This window comes from Camellia sinensis, chromosome 15 (assembly GCF_055761805.1).
Source record: "Camellia sinensis isolate YWXY chromosome 15, ASM5576180v1, whole genome shotgun sequence".
Lineage (NCBI taxonomy): Eukaryota > Viridiplantae > Streptophyta > Magnoliopsida > Ericales > Theaceae > Camellia > Camellia sinensis.
Window position 1 is genome coordinate 43,442,439 of NC_138975.1, and position 26,462 is coordinate 43,468,900.

The window sequence follows — 26,462 nt, forward strand, 5'->3', positions numbered from 1 at the left end:
GTGATAAAGAGATGGTGGCGGTGGTGGTGGCTGTGGCGGAGGCGGCGGTGGGGCTATTGTGAGGAACCAAAACTGAAGGTCACTGGGGCGCCTGGGTGTTGTGGTCACGTTGGGCGGAGATGATTGAGGATAGTAGGGAAAAGGAGATGGAGATGAGAGGCAGACAGGAGAGATGAATTTTGGACCTAACCCCTCTCTTCTTCTCTCTCATCGTCTCTGCCTCTCATCTCCCTCTCCCTATCCCTATCCATCTCCTTTTTCCTATCATCCTCAATTGTCTCCACCCAACGCGACCACAACACTTAGCAGCCCCGACGACCTTCAGTTTCGTTCTCACGGAAGCGCCGACCACCCTTCATCGTCCCTCATAGTAGGCTGCCGCCGCCACTACCATTTCTTTATTACCGCTGCCGTCGGCACATTCATGGATCAACGGCCTCATCCTGTAGATCAAAAAAAAAAAAAAAAAAAAGAAGAAGAAGAAAAAAAGTAACCAAGCAGTTTCACAAAAATATTCATTCCCCCCCCCCCCCCCACATAGATCTGACTTAAAAGGTATGATATATATATATATATTGTTTTGTTTGTAAATTTCGTTGATCATTAACACATAATCATTAGAACATGACTTTATTTATTTATTTTTATCATTCTATTAGAGTAAAAATCAAATCTTTCAGATCCTAATAAAGATACAAAAGAATCGATTTTTAGATGTTATTCTGAGAAATTTTTTGATTTTTTTTAGTATTACTTTGAATTTCATCGATCTGATCTAGATCCGTATATTTGAATAGAAAATATTCCGATTGGTAAAAGAAATTAACCACAAAGAAAAAAAAAAAAAAAAGATTAAGGATATAAGAACCAAACGAATAAAATCTTTTTATATGTATATATATATATATATATTATGTTTTCGGTTTTTTAGGTTCCAATGGGTTTGAAAATTATCAATATTTGTTTTCTTTGAATAGTGCTTCCTATGTTTTTCGTTTTCTTTTACCTTCCCTACATTGAACCTATGTTCTCTCTTTTGTTTAATATAGATTGCTTAATGAAACATAATCATAGGGGATTTTAAGGTAATTGATAGAGGTATTCTACTTTTTATTCTGCCTAGGAGTTCTAAATTTTAACAGATTTAAGGTCTAATGAGGACCTAATTTAACTTATTCAAGTGTGCAATTTTATCTTGAATCAACCATGTTACTAGAAAAGTTTGAATACATTTGTTATGTTATCTATTAAATATTTGCTATGTTATCTATTAAATAGGGTATAGTAGATGCATTAGATTAACTAAATTTAATTAGTTATTTTATAGATAAAAACATTATAAGAGTAATGTTTAAACTAAATTTAATTAGTTATTTTACAGATAAAAGTATTATAAGAATAATGATTAAGTGATATTTTACTGTAATTGGTTTAATTTTTATTTGGTTTCATAGTTTTAGATTTTATTTGTTTTTGAAAAATCTAGAAACCCCCTAGATGTTGATTTGTGATTATGTATCAATTTTAACCAGTATATAACAATCCCAATCAAACAATCAAGACAAATCGACACAATGATTTTACGTGGAAAAACCACAATTGGACACCTCCAATTGTGATAAAAAAAACCACGGGCAACAGCCACAAAACAATCCATTAAGAAGATATAAAGGAATTACACAGGTATACTCTCAATTACCTAGCGAATCCACGCCCGAATTGAACCAACCTCTATGTGTCTCTTCCAACCTCGTCTTCACCTCGGAATTATCTTAACGATGAGCCACTTCAGAATCCACCAAAGCTTCAGGCACAAATTCTTCGGAATCCACCGAAGAACAACTCTCTCTTTTGTGTAAAACAAACAAATAATCCTTTGATGTGTACTCTTTAAACCATGAGTTGAATACTCAATCAAAACATCAAAGAAAACTAGCAAAATATCCCCAGATATAAACCTGAGAACCCAAGAAGAAGATCTGGAGAAGTTATCCTAAATTCTGACAGAAATCCGTACTTATAGAAATCTGGAATTGCGAGGCTCGCTCGAGCGTACTGGACGCTCGAGCGGGGACACTATATGAAGTGTTCCGCACTAGGGTGTACGCTCGAGCGGGGAAATGAACGCTCGAGTGGGGACACTATATGACGTGTTCCAAACCAGGATGTACGCTTGAGCGGGGATTTCGACGCTCGAGCGTGAAAACACGGATCACAGTATTTTTGCAGGCTCATCAAACTTCTGGAACTCAGCATTCGCCGCTCGAGCGGGGAAACGGACGCTCGAGCGGATAGCTCGACCCTCGTCATAATCAACAAAGTGGCAATCTTGAAAGTATTAACATCACAAACTTCTCTGTAAAAAAGGCACAATTCGGGTTGGATTTGCATCTAATAAACTCATAACCTCACTGAAATAAAAGTGCGAAAACAATTACAAGTGAAAGGAGTTTTGTCAAACGGGATTGCCAAGAATAAAAACCTAACAGTTTTTTTTTCTTGTTGTGACCTAAATTTTGCTAAATTATAAAACAATGAAACTGGATTTTATATTGGTTTTTCTAATTAGAGTTCCTAATGTTGTATTTGATTGAAGGATTTGAGGAGGGATTTGGAAAGGAAACTGAAAAAAGTAGGTGAAATGTGAATAAAATATGTTTTATTTTATTTACATTTCACTTACCTTTTTCATTTTATTTACATATGTTTTTCTAGAATACAATGGCCTTGGTTGGTTTGTTTTTCAGAAAAATTTTTGGAAAAAATTCTTTACAAACAAATTTTCAAGAGTAATCAAACCAAACAAATTTTTTCAAAAAAAATCTCAAAATTTTGTTTGGTTACCTACTTTTCAAAATCACTTTCTTTCTCATACACATCAAATCAATCACTTTTTTTAAAACTCTCTCTCCCAAAATAATTTTCCAAAACCATTTCTGAAAAAATGCAAACCAAACAAATTTTCATACTTTTTATCTCAAAAATTACTCTACAAACACAAACCAATCACATAATTTAAATATGTTACATCTATTTTAAATTATTATTTCTTACTAATTTCAATGCTCTTTTAACTTTTTTTTTTTTATATACCTATTTTCAAAGTACTTTTTTGACCAATCTCGATATCAGATAATGTACCAGAAACACTTGTTAACATTTGCTTCTGTTTTTTTAATTCTTCTAATCAATTTTTTGTATCTTAATTTATTTATATTTATAGTATAAATTTGAATTTAATATATAATTATAGTGTTTATATATGTAAACAGACTGTGTAGTTACCAAAAAAAAAAAAATTTGAGAGTAATTATAATTTTACGTAACTTTTTTATTTTTATTTTTTGTGGTTATGTATAAAGAATCCTATTTTAAAAGTTCGGCTAGTCTCAAAAAGCTAAAGTGAGTCCTATGGAGTCTTGTAGCTTGACCCTGTTTATTTTTTGGAAAGTTGCGACAAAACAGGAAAATATATGCAAAATGAAGTGTTTAATCTGTGAAACCTCCCTTTAAAACCAAAAACACATCAATATACTTTCTGTTTGTAAAAAGGTCACTGTTATGTCATTTGGATTTATGATGATTCCATGTTTTTTTATTTTTGTAAAAATAATATATTTTCTTTTTGGTGTTTACAATTGATATGTGAAATATAAGAAAGGGAAAATTGCATAACATAATAATAAGACACGAACTCACGCTTGATAAAAGAGCATCACATCCACCAATGCCTTGGTCTATATTACGTGAATTCATCATAATAAATCAAATACGCATGTCTTATGCTTAACACTTGGATAAATGTATAGGATATGTGTCTGACATTTTTCATTAGATACTTTTTATATTTTGTATTTAACACCGTCATTTTTGTTGTATTATTGTTATAAAATGTCTTTTTGACTGTATATTATATATAACATCATTTTATCTCACATAATATGTTAAATTAAAAACATAAAATTATGATCTTTTTTGTTGAATTCATGTACCCTTAAATTTAAAATTTGATAGAATCTGATATGTAAATATGTACCTGCTCCTGTTTCAATGTAACGTAGGCGTTGGCCTTTGCAATGACCCCTTCTTGTGTAATATAAAAATGAAATAAGGTTACGAACACAAATAATTTTACTAAAATCTTATTAAGTGCACATGCAGCCATACATGTTTGGTTGTTCAAGTAATGATGGTATAAGTTCATTTTCTGGATATTTAGATTGTGTTTGGGGTATTGATTTTGGTAAGAATTTATAAAGATAAAATGGAAAAATAGGTGAAATGTGAATGATACTTTTTCTGTTTCCTTTTTTAAATTCCTATCTAAATCAGTACTCCAAACACAACCTAAATCATATTTGGTGGCATGTGCATTTAATAAGAGTTATTTTGTAAGGTAGATAGTCTATAAAAATCTAGCATTTCATTGTATGTGGACATGACGGACTTCTCTTCTCAATACTACATAGATGTTTCAATTGTAGTTTTGCATGCAGATGTGTAAGCAATGCATAAGGAGATACTTCAATACTATTGTAGCTGCACTTAGTTGGGACTGTGAGTATGGAATTATGCGGCAATGGTGGCATACTGACTAAGACTTTCTGTAAGTTGGAGCTCTATATAGATTTTGTTTTTCATAGGTCATGAAATTAGATTAGCAATTCGATGATCCTATATAGATCATGTTTGCTTGTGAAAAGTGAGATAAAATTTGGTGTCTTATATGACCTATCTCATATGGACTCAAAATAAATGAAATAACACACCTGGTACTTGGGGGTAAAGATGTGAGATATGTGTGCCATATTGTTCATTGGACACTTCTTATATATTTGTGTTTAACACTATTATTATATGTGTATATTGTTGTATAATATATGTAAAATGAGTAAAATGCCTCTCTAACTTTATATATTACATATAACATTATTTTATCTCACATAATAGATTAAAATTTAAAATAATCATTTTTTTGTCAAGTCTGTGTATCCTTAAATTTGATGTTTGATAAGTCCAACCTCTAGATAGATAAGCACCCATTCTCTAGTCCATTTAACATAGCTTATGACTATGAATTCCCAAAAAAGGGTGATATTAGCTTATGACTATGAATTCCCAAAAGCCAGAGCACAAACAGCAACAGGGCAGCAAACAAAGGAAGGCTTAAGGCTTAAACAACAAAGACATTCAGACACCCTTCCAACACGGGAGACCACCAACCTGCAATCAACAACAATATCCTGCAGCACACCTTACTTATAAGCACAGCAGACCTCACTCCAAAGATCAAGACCATCTGAACCTCTACCAATACATACTCTAATATGATTAAGATTGAAAACAAAATCACTCAGAGAGTAATGAAGATCTCTGCAAGAGGCTTTGAACCATAAAGCAACTTTGATTTTTATAAGCTCACACAAATCCCAAGTTACATGTTTGGCATCCCTAAATACACAGTCATTCCTAAGTTTTCATATGGACCACGAAGTAGCAAGGGGAATAATTCTCCTAATCTTTTTTTTCATTTTTCTTCATAGGCTGACCCTCCCACCAGAGTTGTATCAACCATGAAACTTGATATTTATCTTGAGTAGTATCAATCGTGATGAGGGGGAAAAAAGAAGTTACGAATTTTTTAAATGTAGATCATTTTACGCTTTACGATTAAAATATTTTACTTACTTTTGATCAGCCAAATAACCAAAACTAGATTTTAAAAATAAAATAAAATAAATAAAAACAAAAAATTTAAGCAAAACAAAACGGAGCCTAAATCAAATTCAAAAGCACTCATCCTCTATAACTATAACAATAGTGCCGTGAAAAACTGAGCGAGTTCATTGCATTCAAAATATCCTTTTGATGCATAAGAGCATCACCACCCAACTTTCAAATTTGGATATGCCAATGTGTTTTGAAGGCTTGGATGGCAAATTGACGTTTGTCAATTTGACATTCTTGCTCTCTAGCGCTCCAGCCGATATGCCAAATGGCTTTACTGTTAAAATTTAAATATTTGACAATTGCTACTTGATTGATTCAAAAAAACAAAAACAAAAACAAAAGCAAAAGCAAAAAAAGAAAAACATCAAGTATCAGCATGCCAAAATTGACATGCTCAACAACATCCCTTCAAATCCAAGTCAGTTTTTGAAGTGTGGGTGGAGCAGCATTTCAGAGGCTATCATTACCGTTGGCACACCGGGGTAAAGAAATTTGAACAATGATGAGCAGCAAACATGAAATGAGAAAGTATGATAATTGATAGAACAAAGTACAGTATGATGTAAAAGAAGAAAAATACATATATAAACAAAATTATCTGTTGCTAGGCTTATAAAATAGGCATAATCCATTTAGGTTGCAGCCAATTACTTTGAAGTGGGCAAGGCGTAGAGAATGAGATGCTATAATTTTCAAGATCAAATACATATAGGTCCCGGTCGTTTCCCTCCAGATAGTAGATAGAGTTGTGTTTGATCCCTGATTCGGCTGCAGAACAAGAGAAACTATTGCCAATACAGAGAAAGAATGTTCGATCTCCTAAGCTGTCCACCTTTGTCCATAACAATCTTGAAAAATCCATTTTGTAAACTTCTATATCCCTTATCTTCATAGTCATCCCTAGGTAAGACTTGACTACAATAAACAACTCTCCACACGAATCAACTAAATTCTCATCCAACTTTGATGTCTCTGGAATTGATGGATAAGCCTTCTCTGACCCCAATTCTGTCACAACCAGATTAGAGCCAACATCATCTACCGTAAGCAGAGTTCCATCTAAAGTAATGCCATAAATCTTTCCCCCACATACGGTAGCAGATCTGAAATATTCAGCAGATCTTAAATGTTGTTCGGTCCATTCACCATCGCCCAGGTGACAAAACATGGCACTTGGTTTTTGTCGACAGACAAAAATGAGTGCACAGTTGGGATCGGTTGGGGGTGATGATAGAATGCAACAGAAGAACGGAAAGTATTGTAATGGTGGAAGCATAATCTTCTTCATCGAAACTGGATTCAACAAGAAACAATCATCGGATTCAAGATCAAGCAATACTAGCCATCCGTGAGAACATGTAACAATCATTTTGTCGCACAACTCTGGTATTGTTCCCATGACGTAGGTATCTTGTGATGTGTTAAAGAAGGTTTGAGTGGAGTACTTTCCATGCTCTCCATGATTGAAGACGAGCCAAGGACACGGTAGAGGAGGTGGAGGAAGTGAAATATGAGATCTTGTTACTGCCATTGGCATCTATCTAGGCACCGATACTACAATTTATTTAAATTTCTCAAATGAGCTCCCCTTAGCTTCCTGCCAATAACAGAAGCAACCATGAAAATTTATTATCTAACTCGAAAAGTACTTCTAACACTTTCAACTAGATATAACCCTGCTAGTATATTATATGTAGATATAGAAGTAAAAATTTAAATGCTTGTTTCTGAAGCAGTATATCATTTATTAAATTGGTTAATAAGCTCAACTGGATAGAAAGCTAATGTTTGAAAGATTTTAAAGCATAACATGCTTGTTAAATAAATTAAGGTTTTGATTAATGATTTGCTGGTGAACATGAAGAGTTACCAAACATTGAAACGTCAAGTTTAGACTTTTATGCTGCAACCAGAAGGCCATTATAACGTATAGGGTATAAATGACGAATCATACTATGCACCAATTGGTATACTAATTAGTATACTAACAAATGATGTGGCATAATTTTAGAGGTTATAGTCTTTGTAATTTGTATAATGGATGGGGTCTTAATTTTAAAATGACAATGTCATAACATATATTGCTACACTAATTGGCATACTAATCGGTGCATGTAGCACCTACACCACCGATAAATGACTTCTTGTATTTTTATTTCACTTTAATTTCATGAAAAAACGATGACCACTCTCAAAATTGGCAAGTGTGTTACACCTTCCGTCAATTTAGATGAAAAATGTAACGGTTGCAATTTAGTCCAAAACCACCAAGAGTCTCTTGGCATATATTTGAACCATAAGGTGGTGAAATGTTATGAACTCAAATCATAAGGGAGTAAAATGAATTTTGCCCTAAAATACTTCACAAATCCAACTTTCAATCAAATTCACGGAAAAAAACTACAAGTACATATGAAACTTGTGATATAAAATTATTCCAGTGATTCAATTGTGATGGCGATTCAAGAGAGTGTGACACTTCATTGCCTTTATTTATTTTAACCTCTGGAATCTTTTATTTTTTATTGAACCGTTGGGGTGAATGTTTTAAATGGAGTAAATGCAAATGTTGTACCAATTTATTTTTTACCAATGTTTAATGTTAATGAAATGATATTTTAAGACAGATAGTAACAAGTGTTCCATAGGCATTGAAACTACTAATAGGGAATAGGTATGTTGATATTTTAAGACAGATAGTAACAAGTGTTCCATAGGCATTGAAACTACTATTGTGGATGAGGAGGTTTTCAGTGTGAAGTTAAAATCATTCCCAAAATGAAGAAAAAATGGGAGGAAAAAATAAGTTCTACACGCAAATATCACAGCTAGGTAAGAATCACACTACCATTGAAACTACTAATAGGGAATAGGTATGTTGATTGAAATTTTAGTTACCAGTTAGTAAAACAAAAATGGATGAATTGAGAAAACATTTTTATCAAAACGTAGAGAAGATAACGGTATAGAAAATCTACACCAGTTCAGGTCATTTAGAAGTAATGTATTGTGATCTTCAATGGCAAGTGATTAATACTAAACAAGAGTTTTGTTAGTATCTTGATTCGATTCCTTTCAAAGGTAAATTGATTTTATTATCAATACTCTTTTAAATATATCTTACGATATAGATATGCATGTTACATAAATATTTAAATTTCTTTAACAATTTTGGGAAAAAAAAATTATTCAAATTAATTTATGTAAATTAATGTCAAAAAATTTCATTTACTTATTAAAAAAAAAGTATTTTTGAGATGAGAATAGTACTTTTTATTTTATTTCTCAACCGTTTTGGCATATTTATTTTATGGTAATAAGTATATATATTTATTTTAAAGAACTTTGCTTCTATAATTTATAGAATTATAAATTATTTAGTTTTTTATTCTAACAACATATTTATTTTTTAGTACTATATTTATTTATTTATTTTACCTATTTTTAAAGGTGTTCAAGTATATCTTCGGAAGGATATGCTATTCATAAAAATAAAAAAAGACAAACCGTAGGTATCCTATTTGACAACAATAATACAACAACAATGGACAGAGAATTGACAGATTTTTCTTTTAGTTTTTACTTTTGTTTTTCATATCCGAAACTTTACTTCCTATTAAGTATGATTATATAATAAAAAATCCCTATAAATTCACAATCTACCTTGGGGCACATCAAATAGGGCAACTATTATTCCATTAAAATATGATATATATATATATATATATAGAGAGAGAGAGAGAGAGAGAGAGAGAGAGGACTCACCGGATGTGGCTCTCTGCTGCTTGTTGTCGTGACTGATTGGATGGCCACTACACACACTGACGATGCTTTGACTTGAGGCCCTATTTTGATCCAAGGCAAAGCATGATGTCTAGTATCGTATATATAGAGTAGAGTCTGGTGAGACTTGAAATATGGTAGTCCTAGCCTAGGCTGGTTTAGTATTATGTGTTTATTTCCTATTTTGATTAGGAATGGAAAAAAAATTAGAAAAAGGAAATAAGAAACAAGAAAGAAACCTTTCCATAATAGGGTTTCTTTTAGTCCACGAATTGTTTTTCATTAGGTCACTTAGACCTAAGGGGGGCTATCAGTAGGAATGAGAATGGGGCGGGGCGGGACGGGATCACACTCTCCGTCCCTGATCCCCGATGACAAAAATTTCCTCGCCCCCGATTCCCGACGGGAGCCTATCACCGCCCTCATCCCCGTCCCCTAACTGGGATCGGGTTTCCCCGACCCCGAAAATTCCCCGGTCCAAACAAAAAAAAAAAAAAGAAAAAAAAAAGGGCAGATCAACAACATCATACACCAACAACAGATCAACAAATCAAGAAAAATCAGAGAGATGGAAAGGCTTCACCGCCATCGGCGAGATCGGGGAGGAGGGAGAGGATAGCGGAGGAACCACCGCCATCGCCATCGGCGAGATGGGAGGAGGGAGACGACGTCGGAGGAGCCGCCGCCACCGCCATCGGTGAGATCAGAGATCGGCGAGATGAGAGGAGGGAGAGGACAGGAGAGGTCAGCACCACCGCCGACGCCGTGAGGAGCACCTGCAGAGAGAGAGAGAGGTGAAACAGTTTCGTATTTGTGTGAGTGAGTGAGTGTTCAGCTGCCAAACCCCACACATACACATATATTATATATATAAACAGGGGCAAAATAGTAATTTCATGTGGGGGCAAGCGGGGCCGGGGCCGAGTCTGGGACTGAAACATGTATTCCTGTCCCCGGCCCAAATATCATCGGAGATTCAATTTTTAATACCATCCCCGACCCGTCGGAGGATATATTTCGAGAAATAACCGCTCAATTTAGAGTCGGGGGATCAGGTCCCCATCGGGTCGGTTTCCGATTGCCATCTCTAGCTATCAGCGTGATGGACCGTTCAAGCAATATTTTAAGGGTTGGAAAAAATATTTAGTCCACAAGACGGGGTGATTTTATTTGCACCCAAAACATTATTAATTACGTTCAAGTAAAATTTTGAAATTTTAATTTTTATTATATTTTAATATAAATTTATTAATAAGGACAATACATATTAAATCTTAAATTAAATTTTTTTTTCATGATACACCCTAATCACTTATACATATTCATCATCTTCTTTTCAAAGTTTCAATTGTTTTATCTTCTTCTTCCTCACTCCAAGACTCCAAATCATCTCACCAAAACTCACCATTATTATCAACGTCCTTGTTTCTTATTCTTGAAAGGATAGAAAACAGATCAAACAAATCAAACAATGGATAAAAATAACAATGAAAACTGTTTTTTTAAACAACCCATTAAAGAAGAGATAAATATTCACTAAAATCAACATACATATCCTAGAAAGCCTAATGTTATACAAAAATTCTGAATGATACATTCATCATACATAAACCTATTCCTACAAATATAGAGAAAGTACAAAAAATAATTTCAGTTCATATCAAAATATGAGTTTACAGTAAAACATATACAGAAACCCAATTTTTTTGACCATGACATAAGAAGGATGCTACTAACAAAACCCAAAATCACACGCCAATTTTTGGTTTTAACAAATCAAAGCCTCAACAAATTAACTATGAAATCAATTTTTGGTTTCACCCTCTTGTTCTCCTTTGCCAGTGTTGTATTCCTTGTATCTAAACAAGATGAAAGGTTTTTCAAATAATTTTGTGTTTTTGACTAGGTTCATCTTTACACCAGTTCAAAGGAGTGCCTAAGGCAGAAAATATAAGAGAATCCATCTGGTGTGGTTCACTCAATTGCAAATAGATGGTTTTGATAAATAAATTTTTGATATGATATGGTCAAACTTAAAATTAGAAATAATATTTAAAAAGTTGAATTTTTGATATGATGTGATACTGTTGGAACAATCTTCTGTGTAAATAAAATAATTTGAAATAAAATCAAACAAAATAAATAAATAACATACCAGATTTATTTATTGAAACGAATTAAAATTAAGACCAAGTCGAGTGTGTGACACTCTGTCCTTAAGACAGATTCGCCCCGCTACGGTGCTTACGGTTGAGTGGCGTCTATCTCCCAGGATACAATGATCTTCACAAATTGTAGTAGCACTCCAAACAATTTGTTCGGCGAATCAAACCTGTGTTCTAACTCTCTGAAATTTTATTCTAACTCTAATATGAAGAATAATGCAAATGTTATAAATTCTGGACAGCAAATGCAAAATAAACAGACTGAATTTTCGGATGTCTCTTTCTTTTCAAAATTGCTAGAATATAATCTATATATAGGCAACAAAGAGACAAATTGAATAGTCCGAATCGGTACAAACAATGGTCAACAGGTGCCACATGTTTTGAATTCAACTGATTCGAATTTATTCAAAAAAGAATCCGTTGGAGACAAAGTCAAAGCAACTGTAGGGAAATAATGTAATAAACTATTTGAATAGATAAAACAATTTTCCAAATTGTTTACCGTTGGTGGAACTGTCCCAACCTGTTACAACTTTAATATATAAACTATTTTGAATATATATATATCAAACTATTGAATATATATATTAAACAAATTGAATAGTTTAATAAATAAAGTAAGAGGTACAAATTTTAGGAAACCACTTAGGAACCCAAAATTTAGAATTTAAATTAAATTCCCACAATAATTTTTTATTAAAAAATTCAAATGAATTTTATCTAAAAATTAATGTTAAACCCGAAAACGACGTCAACTTCTCATTCACTCATAAATGGTTTTTGACGTTCCGTCTTCACCGTGTGACTTACCACGTGGCAAGGAACACGTCACCTCTTCGGACCCACCCCAAAAGACGTTCGGGGCCCACTCAAATTTGAGCTAATAAAAAATATGCCTATATTAAACCATTTTTCCAACAATTTGAATAGTTTAATAAATAAAGTAAAAGGTACAAATTTTAGGAAACCACTTAAGAACCCAAAATTTAGAATTTAAATTAAATTCCCACAATAATTTTTTATTAAAAAATTCAAATGAATTTTATGTAAAAATTAATGTTAAACCCGAAAACGACGTCAACTTCTCATTCACTCATAAATGGTTTTTGACGTTCCGTCTTCACCGTGTGACTTGCCACGCAGCAAGGAACACGTCACCTCTTCGGACCCACCCCAAAAGACGTTCGGTGCCCACTCAAACTTGAGCTAATAAAAAATATGCCTATATTAAACCATTTTTCCAACAATCCCCCACATGAATGGAATTTGACGGAGAGAAAATGCAACAACATGATCTAATCAGAGAGTTAAGAAATTGGTAATATTCTGCAAATGATAGGTAGCTTTTGGCTTTGAACCTTCCCTTGTGAGACACTATCGGATTTACTAGCTAAACAGTGAACATGATGTCTTGAACTGTTCAGCCGTTTGAATAAACCAAGACAATAGAACTCACACAGTATATTCCTAAACACAGTTTAGTTCTCACTATTGTGTTCATTTTGGCCCTGAACAACCTGGTCTTCATGAGTGCTCTAAAGACTTGTAGCCCTTCACAAATCTTATAGAACCAGCTCAGTTCACACTCACATAGGTGATTCTTATGAAGAGTATCCTGCCATACTCCACTAGGTTTACCTAGATATAAGAATCATTAAAAGTATTACTTAACCTAAATCGCTGCAGACATCACTTATTTCATCATAGAAATGGGTAGGAGTTGGACTCCACAGTGATCCTTCTGAGTCAATCACAACTCGGTTGTCCCTTTGAACCTAGATCTTGGGATCTCCAGTCAACTAGGTTGGGTTGCCATTGTGGTAACTCTTATTTCATAGACTTAAGTCCCATTCCCCTCGATGAATTCTCAACTAACTCTCTTGCTAACCCTTTGGTTAGTGGATCCGCTATGTTGTCTTTAGACTTAACATATTCTATGGAAATAATTTCATTAGAAAGTAGTTGTCTTACGGTGTTATGTCGACGACGAATGTGTCGTGACTTACCGTTATACATATGACTCTGTGCTCTACCTATAGCTGATTGACTATCACAATGTATGCATATAGCAGGCACCGGTTTTGGTCAAATTGGAATATCTTCAAGGAAGTGGCGAAGCCATTCTGCCTCTCCCCCTATTTTGTCTAAAGCTATGAATTCAGATTCCATAGTAGACCTAGCAATACAAGTCTGTTTAGAAGATTTCCAAGATACAGTCGCCCCACCAAGAGTAAAGACATACCCGCTGGTGGACTTCGAGTCTCTAGTATCCGATATCCAATTTGCATCACAGTATCCTTCAAGTACTGCTGGATCTCTAGTATAGTTAAGCCCAATGTTACGAGTAAATCGGAGATATCTTAGAACCCTTATAATTGCTTTCTAGTGTTCTACTCTCGGGTTACTCGTATATCTACTTAATTTACTTACTGTATAAGCTATATCTGGGCGAGTGCAATTCATCAAGTACATTAAGCTTCTAATAATTTAGGCATACTCTAATTGAGAAATACTTTCCTGTACATTCTTATAAAGATACAAATTAACATCTATAGGAGTTTTAGCAAGATGATCATCATCTTTGCTGAATTTGTCAAGCATTTTCTCAATGTAATGAGATTGTGACAAACTATATCCTTCTGATGTTTTGGTAATTTTCATACCAAAAATTACATCAGCAATGCCCATGTCCTTCATGTCAAAATGTTTATTCAACATTTTCTTAGTAGTTTTAATCATATCATTATTACTACCAATGATGAGCATATCATCTACATAAAGACATACAATAACATAACCTTTGTCTGTGTTTTTAATGTAAACACATTTGTCACACTCATTAATTTTAAATCCATTTGACATCATTGCCTTGTCAAATTTCTCATGCCATTACTTTGGCGCTTGTTTTAAACCATATAATGATTTAACCAATTTACACACTTTCTTTTCTTTCCCTGGAACAGAAAACCCTTCTGGTTGTTCTATGTAAATTTCTTTATTTAACTCACCATTTAAGAAAGCGGTTTTAACATCCATTTGATGAATTTCTAGATTGTATAGAGATGCAATGGCAATTAGCATTCTAATGGATGTTATTCTAGTAACCGGTGAGTATGTGTCAACGTAATCAAGACCTTCTTTTTGTCTAAATCCTTTGACCACAAGTCTTGCCTTGTATTTGTCAATTGATCCATCCGCTTTCATTTTCCTTTTGAAGATCCACTTATATCCAAAAGGTTTACAACCTGGTGGTAAGTCCACTAATTCCCAAATGTGATTTTGCAAGATGGATTCAACTTCACTGTTGACAGCTTCTTTCCATAAAGAAGCTTCAGGACTGGACATAGCCTCTTTAAAAGTTAAAGGCTTATTTTCTACCATATATATTAGAAAATCTGGACCAAAAGATTTTGAGGTTCTAGCACGTTTACTATGCCTAGGTTCCTCTTCTTCATTTTGATCTAACTCTTGTTCTTGATCATGTTCTTGATCATTACTAGTAATAGCATCAAAAGATCTTTTCTTATTACTAGTCTTTTGTCCAATCTTATTCGGAAATACATGTTCAAAGAAAGATGCATTCCGAGATTCAATAATAGTATTTACATGCATTTCGGAATGTTCTGATTTATGAATCAAAAACCGATATGCACTACTATTCTTGGCATAATCAATGAAAATGCAATCAATGGTCTTAGGACCTATCTTAGTCTTTTTAGGACTAGGAATAGCCACTTTAGCCAAACACCCCCACACTTTTAAGTATTTGTAGGATGGTACTCTTCTATGCCACAATTCATAAGGTATTTGATTCACTTTCTTTCGAGGTATTTTATTTAAAATATAATTAGCAGAAAGTATTGCTTCCCCTCACAAGTTCTGAGGTAATCCAGAACTTATTAACATGGCATTCATCATTTCTTTTAAAGTCCTATTTTTCCTTTCAGCAATTCCATTTTGCTGAGGTGAGTAAGGAGCGGTGGTTTGATGAATTATTCCATGTTCTTTACAAAATTCACCAAAAGGTGATTCATATTCACCACCTCTATCACTTCTAAGTTTCTTGATTTTCTTACCAAGTTGATTTTCAACTTCATTCTTATATTGAATGAAAGTTTCCAAAGCTTCATCCTTGGTTCGAATTAAATAAACATAGCTATATCTAGTATAGTCATCTATAAAAGTGATAAAATACTTTTTCCCACCTTTAGTTTGAATTGATTTAAAATCACAAATGTCACTATGAATTAATTCAAGTGGTTTCGTACTTCTTTCAATTGAATGAAAAGGAGTTTTAGATAATTTTGCCTCAACGCAAATTTCACATTTATGATTTGAATCAATGTTAAATATAGGTAAACATTCCATATTAATTAATCTACGCAAAGATCCATAATTAACATGTCCTAGTCTACCATGCCATAAATTTGAAGACTCAAGCAAGTAAGAAGAAGATGTAGTATTATTAATAACTGAGGGTACAACGGTCATTACATTTAACTTGAAAAGGCCATCAGACATGTAACCTTTTCCTACATACATCCCATTCTTAGTAAGTACAAATTTATCACTCTCAAATACTAGCCTAAACCCATTCTTACTCAATAAAGATCCGGAAACAAGATTCTTGCGAATGTCCGGTACATGTAACACATTGTTGAGAGTGAGTTCCTTTCCAGATGTCATCTTGAGTATAATCTTTCCTTGTCCTTCAACTTTGGAAGTTGAGGAGTTGCCCATAAAAAGTTGTTCACCATTGTCCACTGAAGAATAAGATGTGAACATCTTTTTGTCGGCACAAATATGGCGAGTAGCACCAGTGTCCACCCACCATTCTTTAGGATTTCTGACAAGATTTACCTCAGAAATAACTGCAGAAAGATTGATGTCATCGACACCATTGGAAATATTGTCCACTTCAGTCATGTGGGCTTGAGCAGGCTTCTTGCTTGTTCTTCTTTTGCTTTTGTCTTTGCTACGGCAATCTTTGGCCCGATGTCCCTCTTTGTCATAGATGTAACATTTGCTATTAAACTTGTACTTTTTATTTTTCCCCCCCTTTAGAGCCTTGTGATGAACTTTCTTCAGAAGACTTTCGTTTCTTGGTTTTTGAAGCATGTTCCACCACATTTGCCTTAGACTTCATAGGAAGCTTACCAACCCGCTTTTCAGAATTGCGGTTGTTCTTCTCAATCCTCAAACGCACAATTAACTCGTCCATAGAAATTTCTTTGCGCTTGTGTTTGAGGTAGTTCTTGAATTCCTTCCAGCCTTTTGGTAATTTTTCAATTAAGGCTGCAACTTGAAAGGATTCACTGAGAGACATACCTTCTGCGTGAATGTCATGCAGAATGAGTTGGAAATCTTGAGCTTGGCTGATCATAGTTTTTGAATCAACCATTACAAAATTCAAGAATCTGCCAACCACAAATTTCTTTGAGCCGGCATCTTCTGTTTTGTACTTTTTCTCCAACGATTCCCAAAGTTCCTTTGCTGTCTTGATTGGACTGTAGACGTTGTATAATGTTTTGTCAAGTCCGTTCAAGACGTAATTCCGGCAAAGGAAATCGGCATGTTTCCAGGCATCAACCGCAGCAACCACTTGCCGGTCAGTTTCATCCTCTTTCAGGATAGGAGCATCTTCACGGAGGAAACGAGCCAGGTTCAGAGTTGTAAGATAGAACAACATTTTCTGTTGCCATCTTTTAAAGTCAGTTCCTAAGAACTTCTCTGGCTTTTCACCGTGATTTATCGGTACTGCTACAACAGGAGAGGGGGTTGGCGTCATTGCAACCACCACAGTAGTACTTGTTTGGGCATTTGTTTCAGTAGCCATCAATTCTAATATATAAAACAAAATTATAATTAGAATTTATACTACACAGAAAATTAAACCAAATTCACAGAATTAAATTCTGTAAAAATAAAAGAAACAAGAATGTAACTTTTATTTTCCAATTAATTTGAAAATAAAATAAAATTTTATTTAAACAAATTAATTCCACACAGAAAATTAAATTCTGTAAAATAAAAGAAATAAAACTATAACTTTTATTTTTCAATTAATTTGGAAATAAAATAAAATATTATTTAACCAAAATAATTCCACACAAGAAATTAAATTCTGTAAAAATAAAAGAAATAAAAACTATAACTTTTATTTTTCAATTAATTTGGAAATAAAATAAAATTTTATTTAACCTAATTAATTCCACACAAGAAAATTAATTTCAGTAACACTTCAATAATTAAAATACTGAAACAGAATTTTAATTAATAAAAACTCAGAAAATAATTTCTAAAACCCAAAATTAATTTTTGAAAAAATTCCACAAAAATATATTCTGAATTGTTAATGACACCAGTATCGTACTACTAGTTGTTGTCAAAGAAAAGAGACAGTATATTACTACTATCTGTCAAATAGCATATAATCACTATTTGTTTTTCCAACCAGAATATTATTTTGTAAATCCACAGAAAATAATTTTCTTCCGAAATTATTTACGAAGAATGAAAAAGGAAAACAAACGAAAAATTCTGTAAACAGAATAATTCGAATCTGTCTTAAGATTGTCGGAACAATCTTCTGTGTAAATAAAATAACTTGAAATAAAATCAAACAAAATAAATAAATAACATACCAGATTTATTTATCGAAACGAATTAAAATTAAGACCAAGTCGAGTGTGTGACACTCTGTCCTTAAGACAGATTTGCCTCGCTACGGTGCTTACGGTTGAGTGGCGTCTATCTCCCAAGATACAATGATCGTCACAAATTTTAGTAGCACTCCAAACAATTTGTTCGGCGAATCAAACCTGTGTTCTAACTCTCTGAAATTTTATTCTAACTTTATTATGAAGAATAATGCAAATGTTATAAATTCTGGACAGCAAATGCAAAATAAACAGACTGAATTTTCGGATGTCTCTTTCTTTTCAAAATTGCTGGAATATAATCTATATATAGGCAACAAAGAGACAGATTGAATAGTCCGAATCGGTACAAACAATGGTCAACAGGTGCCACATGTTTTGAATTCAACTGATTCGAATTTATTCAAAAAAGAATCCGTTGGAGACAAAGTCAAAGCAACTGTAGGGAAATAATGTAATAAACTATTTGAATAGATAAAACAATTTTCCAAATTGTTTACCGTTGGTGGAACTGTCCCAACCTGTTACAACTTTAATATGTAAACTATTTTGAATATATATATATATATATCAAACTATTGAATATATATATATTAAACAAATTGAATAGTTTAATAAATAAAGTAAAAGGTACAAATTTTAGGAAACCACTTAGGAATCCAAAATTTAGAATTTAAATTAAATTTCCATAATAATTTTTTATTAAAAAATTCAAATGAATTTTATTTAAAAATTAATGTTAAACCCGAAAACGACGTCAACTTCTCATTCACTCATAAATGGTTTTTGACGTTCCGTCTTCATCGTGTGACTTGCCACGCGGCAAGGAACACGTCACCTCTTCGGACCCACCCCAAAAGATGTTTGGGGGCCATTCAAATTTGAACTAATAAAAAATATGCCTATATTAAACCATTTTTCCAACAGATACATCATTAAATGTTTGTCTTTGAAGCGGCATACCATTTATTGAATTGGTTAATAAGCACAACCGGACAGAAAGCTAGTGTTTGAAAGATGTTAAAGCATAACATTCTTTTTAAATACATTAAGGTTTTAATTAAAGATTCGCTGTAAACATGAAGAGTTACCAAATATTGAAACATCAAGTTCAAACTTTTTTTTTTTTTTAGAACATGGGAAACATTATATTAATAAAAGACAATAACAGTACAAAATCAAGACCCCAAAGGGCCATCCCAACCAAAAACAAAACAAAAAACAAACAGACAACAAACAACAACAATCAACAAAAAAGAAAATTGCCAAAAATACCAGTTACGATCCAGGAAAAACTACCGATCTGTTCAAAGATGTGGTTTGAAAAATAAGATCTGCTTGAAAGCCCGCCGTTCCCGTTAACGTTGTTCCCGTAGCTACTGCCCAACTCCGCTATTGTTGTCGCCGGAGAAGGAAGGACACCCACAATGATATGGGAAAAAGGTTGAGAGAGGAATGAACCATTATTGATGTTGAAAAGCTAAAAATATATGCCGAAATCGTGTTTAAACTTTTATGTGGAATGGGAATTGCCTTTATAACATGTAGCAGATACCCTAGGAATATTGGCAGCCACTGGCGGCTCCAAATTTTTTTTTTTTTGTTAATGATGCAAAATTTTAAATATTAATTCTCGAATTATAAATGAAAAAAAATCTTACTACATTAATATTGTTTTTGAGAAGGGGAAAAAAAAAATACATGCAAATATATGTATGTTTGCAATTTCCCTCGACACGGTCCTATATTTTGAAATTAGTGCTTAATAATTGAGAATGTTCATAGCAGAAGTAGGGTTTCGGCATCAGATTAATTAAGCACATACATTTATAATATAATGCAATCATGTATATACTTAGGGTTATTTTGGAAAGATAGTTAAAAGTTATCTTTCAACTTTTAACTCATTTTAGATTACACCATCTGTCACATTTTTTATACATTTTTTATAATAAAAAAGAGATAACTTTTAACCCTCTTTCCAAAATAAAGAATGACAAATCTTTACTTCATCTTAGAAACTGAGCAGCAAGAAACTTCAATTTCTAACCAGGGAATTTTGAATGTTATTCCAAACAATGACAATAAAAAATGTTTTCTTTACAAGCAATCCATTTCAAAGGTAAAGTTGTTATACAACTAATTTTATGTTAGTTAACTTGTATGTTGTTTGAAATGTAATGGCCTTTTGTTAATGAATAATGGGTTCGTTTGGAAAGTGGGTTGATTTTTGGCTATTTTAGCCTGGGGTGAAAAACCTCATTTGAGAAGGGCTTTTTTGCCTTTTTGACTTTTGTGAGATAAAGAATGTAATTATTATAGATTGGATATGATGTTTTGTTTTATTAGGCTAAAAAGTCTATTTTATCTTTTTGTGACTAAAATAGCCCCCAAACCCAACCCAACCCAACCCTTCTACGAAGCCTAAATCTATTTTCAAATTTTTTTTTATAAGAAACTAAAAATTAAATTGGTGAAAAAAAAATTAAAAGCACATCATTTTTATATAATTTTATCTTTTAGGAGGGTTGAAATAATTTTTTAAAATAATTTTTTTTTTGATATTTATTTTCGTTAAATTAGTTTTTATTTTTTCAAAAGTCAAATATGACAACAATTTTAATGTCATTATTAAACCAATCCATTAAATCAAAAAATTCAAAATTCAAAATATTTCATATATTAAACATATCGATTACACATTAAAGAATAATAACCATCCATTACATAATAACCATCCAAAAATATTACTTAACAACAAATACGACCATCTATTAAATGATAACTATCCAAAAATATCAAAAAACCACCACTCATTATATGATTATCATTCAAACATATACTAAAAATTAGATAGGTAAAAAAATTATAAAAAAAATAAAAATGTAAAAAATTTATCATTTTTATATAATTTTATCTGTAGTGGTTAGAAATTTTTTTAAAAAATTAACAAAAAAAAATTGACATTTATTAGCAAATGTAAAATTCATTTTAAATTCTCATTCTAGATTTCAAATTTTCTCCAGCCGGTTATAGTTGATGAAAATGGAATTGATTCGGAAAATCAAACCAAAAACATATTTAAAAAAATTGATTTATTAATTTTTTGGATAAATTATAATTACACCTTTTAAGATTTTTTTTAAAAATGAATTGTTCCATGTAATTTTGAAAATTATAAATATCCCTTTGTCAAAATTTATAAAAATATAAAATAGAATTCTTAACTGTTCTATTATACAATAATAAAATTATTTAAATTGTTAATTGAATCATATTTCTAACATCATTAAAAACTCTTTTTTGACTATAATTTATTAATATCTTTTTTGACTATAATTTATTAATAAAATGAATCATTTGTTATGTGATTGGAAACTTGAATGGGCAAAATGAAAATTTGAAAACTATAGGGGATAATTTATATTTTAAACAAACCTTAAGGGGTATATTTGTAATTTATCCTAATTAAATTTTTTTTTTTTTTTTCACTAAATTAGTTTTTAGCATTTTTCAAAAATTTTCAGAAAACATATTTCTCAAAAACAGAAATCTTTCCCTAAATTTGGCCCCTGAAATCAAGATCCTATCCTGCCCCTGGCATGTGGTAGCCAAATAGTAAGAAAAAATGGATGCAAAAGTGCCAGGCTGACAGTGAAACCAGAAACGGGAGATAGAGAGATATCAGGCTTTGCTGAGAGCAAACTTGGCCTTAGTGAGGGTTTCTTTAAGAGCTGCCTAATAAATTAATAATACATAAAATTTATAGCAACATTTTGGACATCAGATTAATTAAGCATATAAATTTATAACATAATGTAATCAACATAATGTAATCATACTTAAAAAAAAGAATAACAAATCCTCACTTCATGTCAGAAACTGATCAGAACGAAACTTCAATTTCTAACAATAGTATAACACTACACACTTGAGTGGTAAGAAAAAAAAAAAAAAAAATTAATGTAGGAAAATTTGTAAAAATTAGAGTTTAAGAAACATGCTTTTAACGAGAGATTCGTACATTGAATAGTCTTTCTTTTCTTTTCTATTAATTTACACCTGATCAACTTGCCACCGCAAGCCAGTTAAGCTCTTCCTCAGTATATGTTCCAGTTATTGGCTCAATCCAACTACAGTGTAGCTGTTCTTCTGTGCCGCGAAGGTCCTTTTTACGGATGTTACTGCCAAAGGATCCATACCGACTGGTTGCAAGACAATAGAATACCCCATCTTTTCCACAAAATCTGGGGAAATGTATCTTGTTCTCCATTCCTTCTACTACTTTGGTCGATGAAAAAGATGTGGAGTGACTCACAAACAACATTTTGCTACCCAAATCAGTTACTCTCTGCCATGCCATCTCCAATTCATCCAATGTGTAAACAGAAACCCCTCTTCCCCTGTTGCCCACAAACACCGACAATAGCTTTCCATCACACTCCATCAGATAACTTTCATACACAGAATCACAGCCACGGGGTTTCTTGGGGCCATCAAGAACTGTCCAGCTCGAATCCTTTTCCGTTGGATTAAACACCCCCAAGTTACAATCTTGACCCAAGCAGTAAAAGAGTTCATTGTAGAAAACTGGATTAGTATGAGATGGTTGAAAATTTAGATTGCTATTAACCTTAGCCCAAGTCCAAGATTCCTCACCACGAGAAATGGATGAAAACCAAGCTATATCATTAAAAAGGCCGAGTATGCCAAAAACGGTACAGTCTAAGGATGTGGGCACGGAAGAGAAGGATACAGTATCAAAATAGTAATATTCAGGTAAATCTGGAAGGTCAATTTTTGCATTGGTGAAGGGATTGAAGAAGAACATAGAGTATTTACCCCTAGACATAAGCAACCAACCATAATTGGAGAAGCGAAGCACTGCACCGGATAACTCAGGAGGAATAGCCATTTGGTATGTGTCCCCGTATAACGGGCTGTAAAAATTCAAAGGCATTTTGTATCCACGGAAAAACAAGAGCCAATGAGATTGGGCGATTGGGCAATGAATTGGAGATGGCACTACTTGTTGGGAACGAACTGATTGCCATGTTTTGCAGACATTGCGGAACCTTTTGATATCATAAAGAAAGAGATGTGACAAGATCAAGCTCAAAAGCTCACTTGGAAGATTAGTCCAATCTCTCATCATGGCATCCATTGTTGTATTCTCTAGCTCTGATAAATTATGCTGATCAGTCAAATTCTCATCCATTATGATGACCTCCTGAAACCAAAGAAAGTAATAAAATAAAAATATGTTACATTATAAAATGGTAACTTTCTGGTACCCTTTAATTCAATACAGTATTTTAGGTTTAGGTTTAGATTTCAAGAGTGAATTTGACAAGCCTTTAATAACCATCATCCAAACTGAGCCCAAGAATTATTATTATTTTTTTAACATAGAAAAGAAGAAAGGTCAGAAAATCTACACATCAGTAAGGAGTTTCAGAACTAGTACAAAATTATCAATGATGAATAATACTTGCACAACAAAGAAAGGGCATACTTATGACAAATTGAATATCTAATCAAGAGTGGCAAATTGTAGATAATATTATGGAAATCATGGTAATAAGAAGACAATCCAGCCTAAATGTAATCTGTAAGGCACTTTGTCATTCAGATACTTCATATAATTACTGAATACGATATTATCTACTAACAAGCTTTTATTGCATATTTTCAAAATTGATGATCTAAGAGTACCAAACACATACAGAGATAAAATTATCTGTAAACTTTCATCCATTATGATCTGCTGAAATAATTTTTTTTAAAAAAGTACTAAATTAATTTAAATTTCTGGTATCAGCAAAAAATATACCTATCAACCATAATAGGGAGATCATGGTCATGAGGAAGCCTCTAGTGTGAAGTTAAAATCATTCCCAAAATAAATGGAAAGAAAGCTAAGAGAATTTCTTTTCTTTTTTTTTAAGGGGAAAAAAAAAAAAAGAAGCCACTACTAGAGTTTTCAATTATGTTAACACAAGAACAAGCAAAACATTGACATCTTCTCAGTCAATCTAGCTAGGCATAAATTTAACATGAATGAATGCATCAAGAGAATGTGAGATAGCTCTACAATTATGACTCATAATTTGGGCTCCTAAAATTTGTTAGATCACTAACAATTTAAGCGTTAACATGACACTGCAGGAGAGAGGGGGTTAGATTTGATTCTTATTATTTGTCCATCACAACTGCAAATCTTTTGATACTTTTGCGCTATTGAACTTGTTGGTTATACAATGTCACTATATACGACCGCTTCTATTAAAATAATTAGTGGCGGCCGCTATATCAAATGCCACAAAAGACATAAGTGGAACCGCTCCCTAACACTAATTAGCTTTAGGTGATTCACGAGAGCATCTGCTGCTCTAAAAATAGGCCTATGGGTGGGCACAATGTCAAATGTAATAAAAGACATAAGTGAACTCCTTCCTAATACCAATTAATTTTATGTTAGATAAGACAACTCAGGCGACAGAACTTTGTATATGCTGTCATTCATTCACAAACATGGGAATCAATATCACAGCTAGGTAAATCACACTACCATTGAAACTACTAATAGGGAACAATATGTTGATTGAAATATTAGTGACTAGTTAGTAAAACAAATATGGATGATTGAGAAAACATCAAGAATTTATCAAAACGTAGAGAAGAAGGTTATAGAACTACAGCAGTCTAAATCTTTTAGAAGTAATGTATGGTTTGTGATCTTCAATGGCAAGTGATAAATACTATACAAGAGTGTTGTTAGAATACTTTTCAGAGCTAAATCAATACTATCATCAATATGTATCTTAAATTAAATGCAATACACACAAATACTTAAATTTCTTTAGCAATTTTGGAAAAAAATTATTCAAATTATTTTATGTAAATTAATATTATCAAAAAAATTTCATTAACTTACTAAAAAAAAGTTTTTTGGGAAGATAATAGTAATTTTTAACATATCTATTGTATAAATAGTATTAAGTATATTGCATTATTAATTTATTCCTTGCAAAGACAAATATGTATTGACGCATGTATATATTTAATTTAAACAACTTTGCTTCACAAGATATTTGTTTTTTATAATTATATATATATATTTTTCTACAAGAACAACAATTCACAGAGAAATAGATGAGGTTAGATATCAGTATTAGAAATTTTCTACTATACTTCCTCTGAAGTATGATTATAGTCACATAAATTCACAATCAACTCTGCAAATATATTAGACCTCAGGGCACATGAATTAGGGCAACTATTCTTCCATTAAAATCTGATAGAGAGAGAGAGAGAGGACTCACCGGAAGTGGCTCGTTGCTGCTTGTTTTCGTGGCTGATTGGCTGCCCACTGCACACACCGATGATGCTCTGACTTTAGGCCCTTGAGAATGGGGCTTAATACTATTTTGATCCAAGGCTAAGCATGTTGTCTAGTCTTATATATATAGAGTCTGGTGAGGCTTGAAACATGGTAGTCCTAGCCGAGGGTGGTTCAGTATTCCGTGTTTGTTTCCTCTTTTGATTGGGAATGGAAAAAAAAAAAAAAAAAAAAATTAGAAAAAGGAAAGAAGAAACAAGAAAGAAACCTTTCCTTCCATAACAGGGTTAGACTTTCTTCTTCTAGTCCAAGAATTGTTTGTTAAAAAAAATTACTCTCCGAGAATATGTAATTTAAAAATAAGAAAAAAAAACATATTATAAAGCATGAACAGATTTTAATCTTTAACAGAATAATAAAATAGATTATAAATCTTGACAGAACTTACAACTTTCAGCAATATTAAACTTAGAATAAACTTGTGATTGAGGCCAGTGTATGGACACTGTGTCTTTAAGACAGAAATTCGTCCTCTCCTAGGTGCTCGAGAATAACGGACGTCCTGCCTCCAGGATACAACAATCACCCCAAACAGATGCAGCACTACAACCTTGTTTGTACAGCGAACCAGAATGTTTATTTGAACTCACACAAGATGCAAAGATGAAGATGTACAGAAACAGAAAACAGAGAGGACTGATACGGGAATCTACTTTTTATATCTTTTGGAATGGAGGATTGCTAAATATATATAATGGCAGTGGAGTGCCATTTCCGAAC

The 26,462-nt window shown here is 32.7% G+C and overlaps 2 protein-coding genes across 2 annotated transcripts; both read right to left on the reverse strand.

Moving 5' to 3' along the window:
* Positions 1-6,246: 6,246 nt before the first annotated feature.
* On the reverse strand, positions 6,247-10,353 carry LOC114276694 (F-box/kelch-repeat protein At1g57790). Its single transcript, XM_082910199.1, has 2 exons — positions 9,496-10,353; positions 6,247-7,327 (listed from the first exon to the last, which is right to left on the reverse strand). The coding sequence occupies exon 2, from the start codon at positions 7,265-7,267 to the stop codon at positions 6,341-6,343; it is 927 nt and encodes a 308-aa protein (XP_082766325.1). The 5' UTR covers positions 7,268-7,327; positions 9,496-10,353; the 3' UTR covers positions 6,247-6,340.
* An 11,806-nt stretch (positions 10,354-22,159) lies between these two features.
* Positions 22,160-25,982, reverse strand: LOC145813371 (F-box/kelch-repeat protein At1g57790-like). The gene has a single exon (XM_082908657.1). It carries the CDS (start codon positions 23,556-23,558, stop codon positions 22,407-22,409), a length of 1,152 nt encoding a protein of 383 aa, XP_082764783.1. The 5' UTR covers positions 23,559-25,982; the 3' UTR covers positions 22,160-22,406.
* Positions 25,983-26,462: the final 480 nt, after the last annotated feature.